This window comes from Bubalus kerabau, chromosome 16 (genome assembly GCF_029407905.1).
Source record: "Bubalus kerabau isolate K-KA32 ecotype Philippines breed swamp buffalo chromosome 16, PCC_UOA_SB_1v2, whole genome shotgun sequence".
In the NCBI taxonomy this organism is placed as follows: domain Eukaryota; kingdom Metazoa; phylum Chordata; class Mammalia; order Artiodactyla; family Bovidae; genus Bubalus; species Bubalus kerabau.
In genome coordinates, this window is record NC_073639.1 from 33,444,778 (window position 1) to 33,460,097 (window position 15,320).

A 15,320-nucleotide genomic window follows, 5' to 3' on the forward strand; every position below is an offset into this window, starting at 1 on the left:
TTGTTTTGTCTGACTGAATGTGGCTGAATCTTTCCAATTGAAAAGCCCTAGAGTTGGGCATTTCGTAATTCCACAGGCTTCCCTGGTGGCTCAGACAGTAAAAATCTGCCTGCAATGGGGGAGACAAGAGTTCAATCCCTGGATCAGGAAGATCCCCCTGGAGAAGGGAATGGCAACCAACTGAAGCATTCTTGTCTGGAGAATTCCTTAAACAGAGGAGCCTGGTGGGCTACAGCCCAAGGGGTCATAAAGAATCAGACATAACTGAGCAACGAACACACACATGTAATTCCACATCCCTCCCAGTGATTGCCTGCAGCTTCCGAAGCATGGTTACCAAGACCTGCCAGCAACCGTGATCAGCACTGGCTGCAGGGATTTCACCCTCCCTGTGCCCAGATATGACTCTAGCTCCACAAAAGTCTCAAACGCCAAGGGGGAGTTTTCCCTCTGTAGCTGTTAGGTACATTTAGCTGTCATTCAACCTTCAAAAGGAGCGAATCTATTAAACAGCATGAAAACATTAGTTTGTGTTAGGTTTGATTTTAATAACTGGGGCTCACTGTTTGTAATTTAATAATTTATCTGGCTTTCAGTTTCTCTGCTGCCAAAACATTTTGAAGGTAGGTCTCCACAACTGAAATGAACCACTCAGTCAAGTCGAGAGATAAAACACTGCATCCAAATTCAGAGCAGAGTGAATGATTTTCCAGGTCTGGATGGCTCCTGAATACATAACTTCATTTAAGAAAATTCCCCAACATCTGGTTCTTTTTTTTTTTTTCTGTATAAGGACAAGCACAGGAGAGGAAAATATGCCATCTGTCCTGAATGTAACTAATTTATTCCTCGTAAGGCTAGGTAGAAACCACAGTTTCACAAGTCACAGAAGAAAGCTTTAGAGATAATGAAATAACCTTAAATATACCTTTGTTAAATACCAGACAATGTGTTCACTTTTAACTTGAAGTTTTCTTCCTCCTAAATATAATACCTTCAGCTTGAATGTAATATGCTAGTACATGCTTGAAAGAAAATGTAAGACCTGTGTTTCCATGAAGGAAGTCACTTTTGAGATGGATTTTGAGAGATGGATCAGATTTCACCAGGTAAGAGTCTGGAATGGAAAATCATTCCAGGAAAAGAATAATCTGGAAGTTTAAATATAAATAAATGCAAAGCAATTCTTAACAGCTATGTCAGAATGTCATTTCTGAAGCCAAATTAAGTTACCACAAGTGACTTTGCTCCCTTACCATCCTCTCCACCACTATCCTCTCCCTGCGGTTCTCACTCCATGAATGAAGCAAGCATAGCACATCAAACTAGAAACCTGTGACTTGAAGACAGGGAGCCCAGCTTGACAGGAGCAAAGCCGAATAGCTCTCTAAATCCAGACTCAAAAGCTCTGCCATTGAGTCTAAATGTCATTTAATGATAAATGATCTTTTCCCCACAATTTGCCACTGTTGTTAAAACAGGGGCCTTAACAGGACTCTCCCACCTGTGCTCTACCTTTGCAATTAGTACATCTGGTCTCTGTGCATATATTTCATGGGTAACTCACATATAAGCTAAGTGATAGGTAACCAAATTTCAAGGCTATAAATACATCAAGTGTTGCCTGGGAAAAAAAAACCCAAGTGGTTTATGAAGTCAGCAGTATTCTGACAACTGATCCTTACAACAGAGCTTGGTTTTCTTTCTCACCCTCCTCCTCTCCACTTAGGTAATTTGATATTATATATGTCTCTAAGCATAAATAACAAGTGAATTATTGGGAAAAGGTAACTTGGGTCTGCAAGACGTTAATTATAGCAACATTTTTTATTCATAAGAAGTCTCAGCTGGACAATCTCCAAACAATCTACCCAGAACATTTGGAAACAGGCAAGGGCTCATGGTATACAAAGCAAATCTGGCCAGGCACCAAATGATTTCTTCCCTTGGTATTCTCATTTTGTTTTTTTTCTGTTCAAATAGATGTTACCTACTGAATCCTAGAAAGAAATCTACTGGGTAGGATTTCCTAAAGTGTGAAATACCAGGTTTCACAAATCAAAAGGACTAAAACTGGTAGGAGACATCATGATAATGAAGACAACCAACGCTGCATGGAAATTTACAGTTAATACTTTGCTGATTTCTACTCTTCCCACACCAATATCACAGGTATTTTTATTTAAATCTTAAAAATTGTCCTCCTCATCATAAATGACTAAGCACTTAATCTGAACTTCTCTTATACTGTTATGTCATGATATAGTTCTGACTCCTTCCTGAAAGCAAGAATGATGCTTTCTGCATCTTTGTACCCCAAGCACCTGTTACAGAGCCTGATGCAAAATTGGTGCTTATCAAATGTTTGTATTGAACTATAAACCTAATCAAACAAGTCTTGAGTCCATGTGGTGTGGGATGTGTGTGTGTGTGTGCATGTGCGTGTGATCTGTTTAAACCTTCTGTGAACGTCTTGCTGTTTATAGCTTAAAATCTACCCCCTTCAGTGTGACATAGGGGACTTATCTCAGTCTGACGCCAATCTTCCCTTCTGGCATAATCCCCTGCCACCCCACCTCAGCACAGTATCTGTGCTCAGCTTCTCCAATGTCAGGGCAAAGATCTACTCTCCTCCTAGGCACATTGCCTAGACATTTACGGAATGATAATCTCACCTAATGGAAGTTGAGTCTTGAGACATTCTTATAAAGGTCAGAAGCAGAGACAAGAGTGAGTCTTGCAGTGCACGGAACAAAAGTTAGAAAACAGGCTCCCACAGTATGGCCGGCGACATTAGCTAGCGCTCGCTCTACTCTCTCTAACGGGGAAACAGCGGACTACAAGAGACTGAGCTGTATCTGCCTCTATTTCCAACAGACTCACGTTCAACTTTCGCTCACCCACACACACAAAGCCGGGAAAATTTTATTAATCCTTTTTTTAAAAAAAAGTTAATATAAAATTATACCAAAAAAAAAAAGGAACCTGAACTTTAGTAACACAGCTGGAACAATCCGCAGCGGCGGCGGCGGCGGCGGGAGAAGAGATTTAATTTAGTTGATTTTCTGTGGTTGTTGGTTGTTCGCTAGTCTCACGGTGATGGAAGCTGCACATTTTTTCGAAGGGACCGAGAAACTGCTGGAGGTTTGGTTCTCCAGGCAGCAACCCGACGCAAACCAAGGATCTGGGGATCTTCGCACCATCCCAAGATCCGAGTGGGACATACTTTTGAAGGATGTGCAATGTTCAATCATAAGTGTGACAAAAACTGACAAGCAGGAAGCTTATGTACTCAGTGAGAGTAGCATGTTGGTCTCCAAGAGACGTTTCATTTTGAAGACATGTGGTACCACCCTCTTGCTGAAAGCACTGGTTCCCCTGTTGAAACTTGCTAGGGATTACAGTGGGTTTGACTCAATTCAAAGCTTCTTTTATTCTCGTAAGAATTTCATGAAGCCTTCTCACCAAGGGTACCCACACCGGAATTTCCAGGAAGAAATAGAGTTCCTTAATGCAATTTTCCCAAATGGAGCAGCATATTGTATGGGACGCATGAATTCTGACTGTTGGTACTTGTATACTTTGGATTTCCCAGAGAGTAGGGTAATCAATCAGCCAGATCAAACCCTGGAAATTCTGATGAGTGAGCTTGACCCAGCAGTTATGGACCAGTTCTACATGAAAGATGGTGTTACTGCAAAGGATGTCACTCGTGAGAGTGGAATTCGTGACCTGATACCAGGTTCTGTCATTGATGCCACAATGTTCAATCCTTGTGGGTATTCAATGAATGGGATGAAATCGGATGGAACTTATTGGACTATTCACATCACTCCAGAACCAGAATTTTCTTATGTTAGCTTTGAAACAAACTTAAGTCAGACCTCCTGTGATGACCTGATCAGGAAAGTTGTGGAAGTCTTCAAGCCAGGAAAATTTGTGACCACCCTGTTTGTAAATCAGAGTTCTAAATGTCGCACAGTGCTTTCCTCGCCCCAGAAGATTGAAGGTTTTAAACGTCTTGATTGCCAGAGCGCTTTGTTCAATGATTACAATTTTGTTTTTACCAGTTTTGCTAAGAAGCAGCAACAACAGCAGAGTTGATTAAGAAACATGAAGAAAAAACGCAAAAAGAGAACACACATAGAAGAAGGTGGTGGCTGCTTTTTAGATATTCATACCAAGGGCCATGCTTTCCATAACCACCACCTCATAGTTGCAGAAAGCCCTAGATGTAATGATAGTGTAATCATTTTGAATTGTATACATTATTATATCAAGGAGTTAGATATCTTGCATGAATGCTCTCTTCTGTGTTTAGGTATCCTATGCCACTCTTGCTGTGAAATTGAAGTGCATGTAGAAAAAACCTTTTACTATACGAAACTTTACAACACTTGTGAAAACAATTCAATTTGGTTTACGCACAGTGTAATATTTCTCCAGGTGTCATCCAAAATTCCCCACAGACAAGGCTTTCGTCCTCATTAGGTGTTGGCCTCAGCCTAGCCATCTGGGACTGTTCTATTAATTGCTGCCAGGATTTTACATCCAGTTACCTCCACTTTATAGAACATACTCTACTAACGTTATTGAAACCAATTTCTACTTCATACAGATGTTTTTTCAACAGCAATTAAAGTTTTTCTTCCACGAGTGGAGTCCTCTAAAAAAAAAAAAAAAAAAGAAAACAAAGACACTGTAAAAAGAATGAGAGAAGAAATTGAGGCTTAATTTTTTCCCCCTAAAAACTAGGCCATGATGATAGGTAATGGGAATGATATTCATGGTAAAAGCAGAAGAGGGATGGATTTTGTTCCAGGAGATAAAGAATTAGAAAGTCAGTCTTAAGTTTAGTGTAAAAGCTAGAACAGAACTAGTTTTACAAATGTACGCATAGTCCCCCACACATCATGTCACAAAGTAAGCTATTTTATTGATTATGGTGACTCATTACAAAGTCAAAAGCTTTTTCCCATTTGCCATGTTTGCTATCACCATTGTCACACAGAGAGCTCAATCTCAGTTGAGGCCATCGTCAGACAGGACAAGAACCATGGGGATCCAGCCTATAGCAGCTTTCCTACTTGGAGCAGGCTCTCTGCACACCCCCCATCCCCACACTGCTGGGATTAACTCAGACTACCACAGGAGTTAGAAAATGCTGCTCAACTAGTAGGGACCAGGGCAACAGGACCCCTGGCAGACTTACAGACAGATGAGATGCTGAGACACCTAACTTCCTGAGGTTGAACGAGACCATCATAAGTCAGTATTTGTAGAGGTGATTCTTCAGGCTTTACCATAGCAAGCTCACCAAAGAAATAGAAGCCTAAAATGGTCAAATGACTTACAGGAAACATGTGGCAAATCAGCAGGAAAAAGGCACTTCCCTCAGCCAATTCACTGCTTCATCCTCAGAACCATATTGTCTCTCCTTTTAAATATGTCCCGGGTCTGTGGAGTAAAAAATTTTCTTGAAAACATGGAATACTGCACTTCCTAACTGAAGAATTGTTTCCATTTCTGTGGACTGCCCTCTCTCAAATCTTTTCTTCTGAAAGTTATAGTGAACCTTTCTTCATAACAGTAGAATTAGTCCAATGAGATTAGCTGCCCCAAGGGAATCATCTCTGCTTATAACAAAGACCTCCCCTCCCACCACTGTAGAATAGCAGCTCTCTCCTGCAGGTGAAATGGAATCAAGACCAAAGGAAGCACAGGATGCAAAACCAAGTCTGGATTTCTTCTGAGGCAAATTGCATTTCTCTCTCTACCTGCATTCCAAGAATTGAAGGGTTGGGGAGGAGAATGGCATAAACGCATCCATAGCATCACAGGATATTTTAGCTAAATGAAGAAACTGAGGCCCAGAGAGGTGACTAACTCGCCTGAGATAACACAGTAAGGCTCTGTCTGGAACTCAGAGTCTTACCACCTGATTTATTGCAAGAGGAGGTGGAGCAGAGTGTAGTCTCTGAAGTCAGACTCCTGGCCCGAATGCTGGTGCTGTGGTGACCAGTTATGTGACCTTGGGTAGGTTTCTTAAAGTATATACTTTGTTTCCATATCTGTAAAATAGAGGTGATTGATCCTCCCATGGAAGTTTTGTAAGGTATAAATGAGTGACTATATGATCTATCATATAGAATGAAAATTTATAATGATAATTATTGGGACTTAGAAAGCAATTATTGATAGCCTTGTTTTAGCTGAGGATCTTTTCCAAAATTATCCAACAGCAAACCAAAAAACTGGTTGTGGGAGGGGGAAAAACACTACAGAGCGCAAAAACAAGTTTTTCCTATAAAGCCCATGTCATTCCAGTCTCCTTCATACCTCGTGATCCGTTAAGGCAAGCAAGCTACAGTATCATTCCCTGTATCTTGTTCCTTTGCCAACTAGAGCTAAACATTTCTTTTTTTAACTTTTTAAAACTATGATCCTAAGATGCATTCTCTCAGTGACAGCATTACTGGTCATACCAGTCAGTATAAAACTATCTTCTACTCAGTGTTGCAAGGAATCATCCAATGAAGCTGTACAGTTCCTCTCCCTCATCTCACCAAGGCTGTGCACCTCAGGGTGTGACAACACTTAGGGTTCATTTGATGCCCTGATCTACTTTGGGCTGGGAAAGGAAACAGAGAACCACTCCATGAGTGACTGGGAACAAATGAAGGTCAGTCTTCCTCCCCTCCGTTACATCAGGAGCCCTGCAGAGGCACAGCGAGCACAGACAGGGTCCTAGAAAGAGACGGTGATTTCCTGCAGTGACCTCAGGAAGGAAGTGTCTGGGTATTTCTAACATTGTGCACTAGGGAACTGTGGTGGTACTGATATAAATTTGAGAAATGCTAAAGAGGAACTGAAAGAAATAGGAGGGGATGAGGAGGCAAAATGAACAAAATGCCAGATATGTCCACGTGCCAACAAGGAAGACGTGAGGAGGTGAGGTGTGAGAAGAAGTCTGTCACAGTGGCCAATAAACCATGAGGGCCAAATGTTTGGCTTGAATAACTCAGAATCTGTTCCCTGCCTGCAGCAGGGCTTGGCAGTGAGTCAGCAAATCCAGCAACAGAATTTCTTTTTCAGGAGCCACAGACATTCCATTTACATACATACATGCACACACACACACACACACACACACATGCACATACAGTATCTCCTGTAGATATACCCTTTATCAGCAAGGAGAAAAATATATGGCATTTCTTATTTAGATTTCTAAAACCATGTATGTTGTCAAAAATTATCAGGGCCCATTGCCAAGAAATCAACATTTTATTTAAGCATCATTTTGAATATTCTACTAAGAATATGCCACAAGTCTTATGGCAATTTCTTCTAATTCCCCCCTTTGTAAAAAGCAAAACAAAAACATGAGAACATATCCAAAATGTTAACAGAGGCTATATCTGAGTTATAAGATTAAAAGGTGATTTTTCTTTTCCTTTGTTGTTTATTCGCATTTTCTAACTTGTCTTTAATAAACTTGTGTTATTTTTCTAATATTTAAAAGATATGGTAAAGATAACAAGACAGTGAGCAAAAGCAAAAAAGTTTCCTGTGAGCAGCCTTGCTATACTCAAATGACACCTCACTAAACCAGCAAGTATCAACCCCAATATCCTCTAGAAAGGGCATGACCGACCACCAGGGAAGGGCAGAGGGAATTTAGAACACAGGGCAATCGCAGAGATGATTTCAGTCTTGCAGGAATGCTGAAGCCTGTGTGGTGACTGTTCAAGATATACTTTAACACATGGAGGAAGCTTGGCAGGACATCAGTATCCATCAGGCACAAGGGCAGCAGAAGTCCCCAGACAGGACTCCCTGGTGGCTCAGTGGATAAGAATCCATCTTGCCATGCAGGGGAAACTGGTTCGATCCCTGTTCTGGGAAGATTCCACATGCTGCGGAGCAACTAAGTCTGTGAGCCAAAACTACTGAGCCTGAGCTCTAAAGCCCATGAGTCAGCAACTACTGAGCCCACATGATGCAACTACTGAAGCCCACGTGCCTAAAGCCTGTGCTCCGCAGCAAGAGCAGCCACTGCAATGAGAAGACTGCACACCCCAACCAAGAGTAGGCCCCGCTCGCTGCAACTACAGAAAGCCTGCGGAAAAAAAGCAACGAAGACCCAGTGCAGCCAAAAATAAAAAGAACCCCTCACACTACTGCTGGCCTCAGGTAAGCCCTCTGCAAGTCAGCTGGAACTCTCCCTCTGCAAAGATACTCACAGCTTTCACATCACACATGAGTTTACATGCTAACTGGATGTGGGCAGAAGTCCATGTAGTTGAAGCAAGTGCTGTCTGATAACGTCAAAGGCTATTTGGTTCTAGGTGTCATGCAGACTACAAAACAACTGTGCATTCCAAAATCTCTTCTGCCCCACTAAGTGTAAAATATACTTAAAAGGCCCACTGAAGAGCCTCACTTGGGTTTCAAGTAACATCTTCCACACCTCCACCTGGTGCCCCTAATACTGAGGAAAGCACACCCCCAGAAGCCCTGACCCTCCTCTAAAAATCTCAACTGTTGCCCAGCAAACCTTCCCAAAGTTGTCTCTGACTATTGGTATTCAATTCAGAGTCATCAATTCCCACAAACTACAACTATTTTACGTAGACCAGAGGTCACATCAGCTTCAGTTGCCATGTCATAGAATCTTTAGTGCACCAGAGGTGATGGGCAACCTCATATGTCGGTTACTCAGCAGATATGCCCCCAGTACTTGGCAGCTGGAGCTAAACAGAAGCAGCAGTAATTCAAGCAGAAGGAAGGCCTGGGGTTTGGGGTGGGATATCATGGTCCTATGGACAGTATCTGAAATGAAAAAGGCACACCGGGATCCCATCAGGTGTCACATCTCAGGGATGGAGTGACACGGACAGGAGACAACAGCTGGGAACAGGCAGAGGCTCAGCTGTGATCAAGCCCTGACCTGCCTCCAGTAGCTGGATCTCTATCTGAATCAACTACATAGTAGTCAAGTTTATCTAAGCTCTTAATTATCTCCACAGAGCTTACAGTTTATAATCCTGAATGCCAGTCCTGAAGTGGAGGTCCTGCCTCCGGTCGGCAGTCCCCTTTTTATGCTGCATGTCAGCTTTTACCCTGCATCTCAGCATTTCCCACATATTATGGTTCCATTACATATGGCAACAGGGTGAGGAAGAGGACCTAAACCTGTGCTTAAGCCCCAACTACCAGCTGTGTGACCTTGGGCAAGTTATTTTTATAAACTTCAGTTTTCTTTTTCACAAAATGGGAACAATAAGAATTTCTTCATTCTGGGATGTCGTGTGGACTAAATGAGATAACAAATGCAAAACTGAGTATGTGTCCCATGGTGAGTGCTCAATAAATTTTAGGGATGATAATGAAAAAGGATGAGGAAAACAGGATGGAAAGTGGATCTTCTTAACACTGGTCCCATGCCTGGGATTCAATGAGACCACAGTGGTCCTCAATCAGGGGTTATTTTGCTTCCAGGGGACACTTGGCAATGTCCAGAGACTTTACTGGTTTCATTAATTGGGGGCAAAGGGGAAGCATGGGGTGTGCCACTGACATCTAGTGGGTAGCAGCCAGGGGTGCTGCTAACCATCTACCATGTGCAGCACAGTTCTCCTCCCACAACAAAGAATTATTTGGTCCAAAATGCCAGTAGTGCCAAGGTTGAGAAACCCTGCCTGCCAGTCCCAGCATCTCTGACTCCCTTCAGTCCTACAGCCAAAGTGCCCCTGGCAGGTATCTGTGGCTGATCTTGAAGACCTGACCCCTCCCAGGAGTGGCCCATCCCACTGTCTCCTGAACTCCTACTCCACAAGATTCTTTGTCAAGTGGCCACCAGGCTTCATTGGCTTCAGCTGAGTTCATAACAACAGGGATGGAGAGAATGACCAGGCCTTCCCTCTGACCGGCAACAGGCGAGAAACTGCTTCCTGCAGGGCCGTGGCAGAGAGCCACGTGAAAACAAGCGCAGCAGCTAGTGGAGCGTTCCACCCAAACTGGCTCCTCACCAGGCCCAGACCATGAGTCACTACCACATGCTGCCGCCTCTCGCCGTGACCTTTCTTTATCCCTTCATTAGCTGTAAATCTTCAGGAGCAAAACAGCAGAGAACAGACTGGGAAGGCCTTGGCAGAATATCATGCCTGGCAAATGCCCAAATCAAAATTCAGAGTTAAGTACCCAGGCACTGAATAAACGCCAGTCCCGGCGAACCAAGGCTCCGGGGAGTCGTCCCTACGCACCAGAGAAGTGGACAAATGGAACCCTCTCTCTTGACATAATTTAAATCGTGTGGCAGCACTGGAACATCCTCTCCAGGAGAAGGAACAGATGTGTTTAGCAATACCCAGATGGCTGGGGACAAATTGAAGGACCCGTATAATGTTTGCCCATAATTCATGCTTGCACCAAACCACATTGCACCCTGAAAGAAATCTTCCTTGTGTCCCTGATTCCTCTTGTGTCGAATAGAATTAATATTGTCATCCGTGCAGTGTTGTGAGAAACAATTAACAAATAACATCGGTTATTAAACAGTGCTTTGGCTCAAAATAAAGCAAAACTGGATTTTTTGTTTCTGAGTTCCAGAAGCAAACCATCATGCTGGGGAAAACGCCAAAGTGCGGGCAGTCACCTTCTGCAGGGGAATTCACTCTGCCCAGTCTCACCAGAGGCATCTTTCTCGGAATGTAGTCTAACCACCTGCATCAGAAACACCTAGAGTCTGAAAACAAACTGATTCCCAGGCTACGCCGACAGTCTACTGAACTTCTGTGGATGAGACTCTGAAAGATGGCCTTCAAACAAGTTCCATATTTGAGTTTTGCACCCATTACAGTTTGAGAACTTTGTAACAGTGAATAAACCCCAAGACAGCACTGCCACTGTCACTATTTCCAGGAGTAAGAAGAAAGACTGGGTCCTTTGCTTTCTTTTCTCTGCTGATGTCACCCCATCTTATGCAAGTGGAATTCTTGGACGAGACAGGACACATCCAGAATGATTCATCTGAACTGAAGTGTCCACCCTTACGCTTATAATACTGGCAGCAACAAACTGCCATTTGCCCTTCTGAGTTTTGTAATGTCTCTCAACATTCTTGAAGTTTTAAAGGACTTAGTGTTTTCCCCTTTGCTGTCAGATGCCTGCCACCCTGAGCAAATCCCGAGCTCCGATCACTTGTTACCAGGGAACTTGTCATAAATAAACCTGACCCACGAGCCATCAATCCCTCCTCTCTTCCCCCTCGACAACTGTTGTGAATATTTGGAACATGTTCCAAACATTTATATTCATTATCCTTACAACAATCTTGTGAGAAATTATCTCCATTATACAGATGAGGGAACCAAACCATCAAGAGGCTACATAAGTAATAGAACTGGTATTTGACTAGACAGTCTGACTCCAATCCCAATACTCTCAAGAAGAGCTCAGCTTGTACAAACTCAATGCTCTAAGCTACTAGGAAATTATAATTCTAAGTAGTTGCCAATTGAATATAGGTGTTTAGAGTTTAAAATCTCCTAACCGTACCATTAACAAGCATGTACATGCAGACCAACCAGAGTGAAATTATTTGATGACTATTAGACGATTCAATATTATTCATCCATTATAGATAACTTCATGAGCTTCTGAGCTAATAACAACAGCTAACATTTTTTAAGCACTTGCTGCTGCAAAGAACTGTTCTAAGTGCTCTAAGTACTTTAACTTGATAAATCCTCCCAACCTTCCTCTGAGGTTGACACTACCATTGTTCTGTATTCACAGCTGGGAAAATTGCTACACAGAATTGTTTAGTAAGGGGTCTAAGGTCACACAGTGAGTAAACGGCTAGGTTGAGAAATATACCCAGATAATAAGGCTCCAGAACTAACAGCTTAACTAACCTACTTTACTGTGTATTCCAGTATTAACACAATGAGAGCCACATCAATGCAGACAATGAGGCAGGGTTGGGGAGGCGGGGGAGATTTGCTTTTCCTAAAGCTCCTTCTAGCACCCTAGAAAATTCATATTGTTTTGAACTGGTTTCTGAAAGCTATAGAAAACAGAGACCCATAAAATGCTGTACAACCTGGAAGATAAAAGTTCTAAAACAGTATGGGATTCTGACATAAATAAAGTCCCAGAAAGAGTCCAGGTCTGCAATGTGCTTTCAACTAAGGGTAGGGAGGAGCTTTGTTATGATTATTACAATCTAATTTAAAGCTAAAGCCAGGCTGGAGGGGAAAAAAAAATTGAAAATAAATGCTCTCCTAAAGCTGTCAGTCTGGCTGTGGTCTCCAACTGTTTTAGTCACTAAAACTCTGTATTTAATGGTCACTTTTATAACAGACACTAAAGAAATATAAAGCTGTAAATCAGAATTTATTTCTAAAGAATGGAAAGAAATATGTTGCAGTGCTAAGGAGAGCCACACAGAGAGAGTGCCACCCTGCTGCCCTTGCTGCTGGTGATTCTGAAGCAAGCGCTCAGCAAGACCTCCAGTTTCAAGCTGTGACCCAATAACCTTACTCTTGCTGGAAGGAAATCCCCCGTGTATGTGCTGAGCCCCCATCATTCCCAACATCCCAAGCAACAGCAACTTCTGTCCATTCGTCCTGGATCTGGAGCTCCCCATTCACGCTTCAAGTGACCATCGTTTCCCATCTGATTGGCATATATTTTACATGGTGTTACTGCCACACTAAGTAAATACTGGGTGGCCCAAGTGAAAGTCTCCCATAATCCTTATTAACAAAGTCCCAGAGCATTTATCTGCTAAGCCTTAAGGATGTGGTTTGTCTCTATGTATGACATCTTTCAAATTCTTTAGCTCAGAACATTCCAGGAATTCCACTCTGGTCTATCACTAACTGCAGAATCAAAAGACCAAATGCTAAGACTGCATTTGGCTAGACATTGTTTTCTAATATTAATAAGGTCATGTGATCAAACTAAAATCAGGTAAATATAATTGAGGCAAATGAACACATGCCTGTGTGTGTATGTGTGTGTGTGTGTGTGTGTGTGTGTGTGAAAGTCACTCAGTCATGTCCAACTCTCTGCGACCCCATGGACTATACACTCCATGGACTTCTCCAGGCCAGAATACTGGAGTGGGTAGCCTTTCCCTTTTCCAGGGGATCTTCCCAACTCAGGGATTAAACCCAGATCTCCCACATTGCAGGCAGATTCTTTACCAGCTGAGCCACCAGAGAAGCCCAAGAATACTGGAGTGGGTAGCCTATCCCTTCTCCAGAGGATCTTCCTGACCCAAGAATCGAACCGAGGTCTCCAGTATTGCAGCCAGATACTTTACTGACTGAGCTACCAGGGAAGCTGTAGCAAATGACTTCTTATCCTTAAACCCCCACTCCAGTGTTTCCTCCTCTTTGACTCTCTGAAGTTAGTCTTTCTCCCTCTTCTGGGTTCTCAAGACATTTCATTTATAGCTCAACTGTGGCACTGAACACCATGTTTCTGATTATCCTTCTTAGGTCAGCCTCCCTTAATATCTACACTATGGCTCCTAAACACCAGGGGCCATTGGTCTATCATCTTAATGTTCTCAGTATTTAGAAGAACTGGCAAGTTGGCTTTCAATAAACAGTCACTGAAGAAAAGAATGTGAAGGGAATCATATTAACTAATTAACCACAGTACTGGGTCAGTATTTCTGTGGCTCAAGTTTTTGACTTGGCCTAGCTCTCATTCTAGTTCTCTTCTACTGTGAACCTTACATCAGAGACTTTAGGTACTCTGAAGCTGATGTGAAAGATAAATAAGCATATAGGTTTACAAGAGCAAGAAAGTAACTAGTGTATGGCTGCCTCATTTTGCATTAGCAAACTGGGTATAATGAATTTAAGACTGTGTCCTCTCAGCTTACCCCACTCAGAGGGAGGCAAGCCTAGATGGCCATTTCCACAGTCCACAGGAAACCAAGAGGACAGATCATTTGCCCCCATCATTATCCTCTTGGGCTTTCCTGGTGACTCAGCAATAAAGAATTTGCCTGCCAATGCAGGAGACACAGGTTAGATTCCTGGGTTGGGAAGATCCCCTAGAGAAGGAAATGGCAACCCACTCCAGTATTTTTGCCTTGGAAACTCCATGGACAGAGGAGCCTGGTATGCTACAGTCCATGGGGTTGTAAAGAGTCAGATACAACTTTGCAACTAAACAACAAATTATTCCTGTACTCTACACCAACAGCTTCAACTCCATCCAACATAAGGGCATCATGACTCTACCTCCAAGTTACAGATGTCATAAAGTCCCTTACTCAAGGGAAGCCTTGGTAAAGGCAGGACCAGAAGAATTAAGCCCTGACCTTTGCCCCAACATGCCTGAATGTATTCCTGAGCTAGAGCCATATTCCAAAGTGCTCTCTTCTTCTATCACACATTGTTTGTGTGTGTGTGTGCGTGCTTAGTCGCTCAATTGTGTCCAACTCTTTGAGACCCCATGGACTGTATCACACATTAATCACCCTTTATTTCCTAGGTAACAGAGAAGATTTATTAACAGGTGAGAATTCTCCAACCCACCTGCAAGCAGAAGAATTGTCTTTGTCAGCCTAGTTCATCAATCTTTTATGATACAGAATCAGAGATGAGTAGCGGGAAAGAAGTCCAGAGAGGCGTAAGAAAAAAAGGAAAACTCTAATCAGAGAAGCTTGGTCAGTCTACACAATAAAGAGTTGGGAGGTGGGTGTAAGAGAGGGTAAATCTGGTTGTCAGTGGATACACTGGGTGGTAGTGAGTGAAAGAAAACTAGAAAGGAAAAGAAGCCACATTTTATGACATGCAGCTGACGGATAAGAACAAGTGCCCCTTTCGTGTCCTTTGAGAGACCCAAGTAAAGACTGAAATCACTTTTGAATAATTTGTGGTCTAGGCTGGGCTTACTTAGAGGGGATTCCATGCAGAGATTGGACCATTTGGGCTCTCAGCTTGCTTTAGAGTTATACTTTCCATTACCTAGTGTGGTAACACCTTTCCAGTTTAGGATACTTGTCTATGGTAAAAAATCACTTTGCCACATCCTTACTAATATATTCCACAAGGGGCCAATCTGTGTCTACAAACAATAATTAGACTTGTTTATAAGAAAATATAAAATTAACTTTTAAGTTATATACCTATTATTGGCCAGGCACTGTGAAAACTGCTTTAAATGTGTTTACTTCTTTTTTTAGTAATGACTTTTTTATCCTGTCTCTTTTCAGAAAGGCTAAAAAAGCAGCTTAGAGTACTTAAAACACAATAACATAAATGAAAAGTGAGAGCAAATCTAAAAAA

General features: G+C 42.4%; 1 protein-coding gene across 1 annotated transcript; it reads left to right on the forward strand.

Annotated features, from left to right (window-relative positions):
- The first annotated feature begins 2,766 nt into the window (after positions 1-2,766).
- Positions 2,767-4,531, forward strand: LOC129629945 (S-adenosylmethionine decarboxylase proenzyme-like). The gene has a single exon (XM_055550182.1). It carries the CDS (start codon positions 3,100-3,102, stop codon positions 4,102-4,104), a length of 1,005 nt encoding a protein of 334 aa, XP_055406157.1. The 5' UTR covers positions 2,767-3,099; the 3' UTR covers positions 4,105-4,531.
- Positions 4,532-15,320: the final 10,789 nt, after the last annotated feature.

Excerpts from the sequence above, each read along its gene's own strand:
- LOC129629945 (XM_055550182.1), top strand. The coding sequence starts at position 3,100 with ATGGAAGCTGCACATTTTTTCGAAGGGACCGAGAAACTGCTGGAGGTT.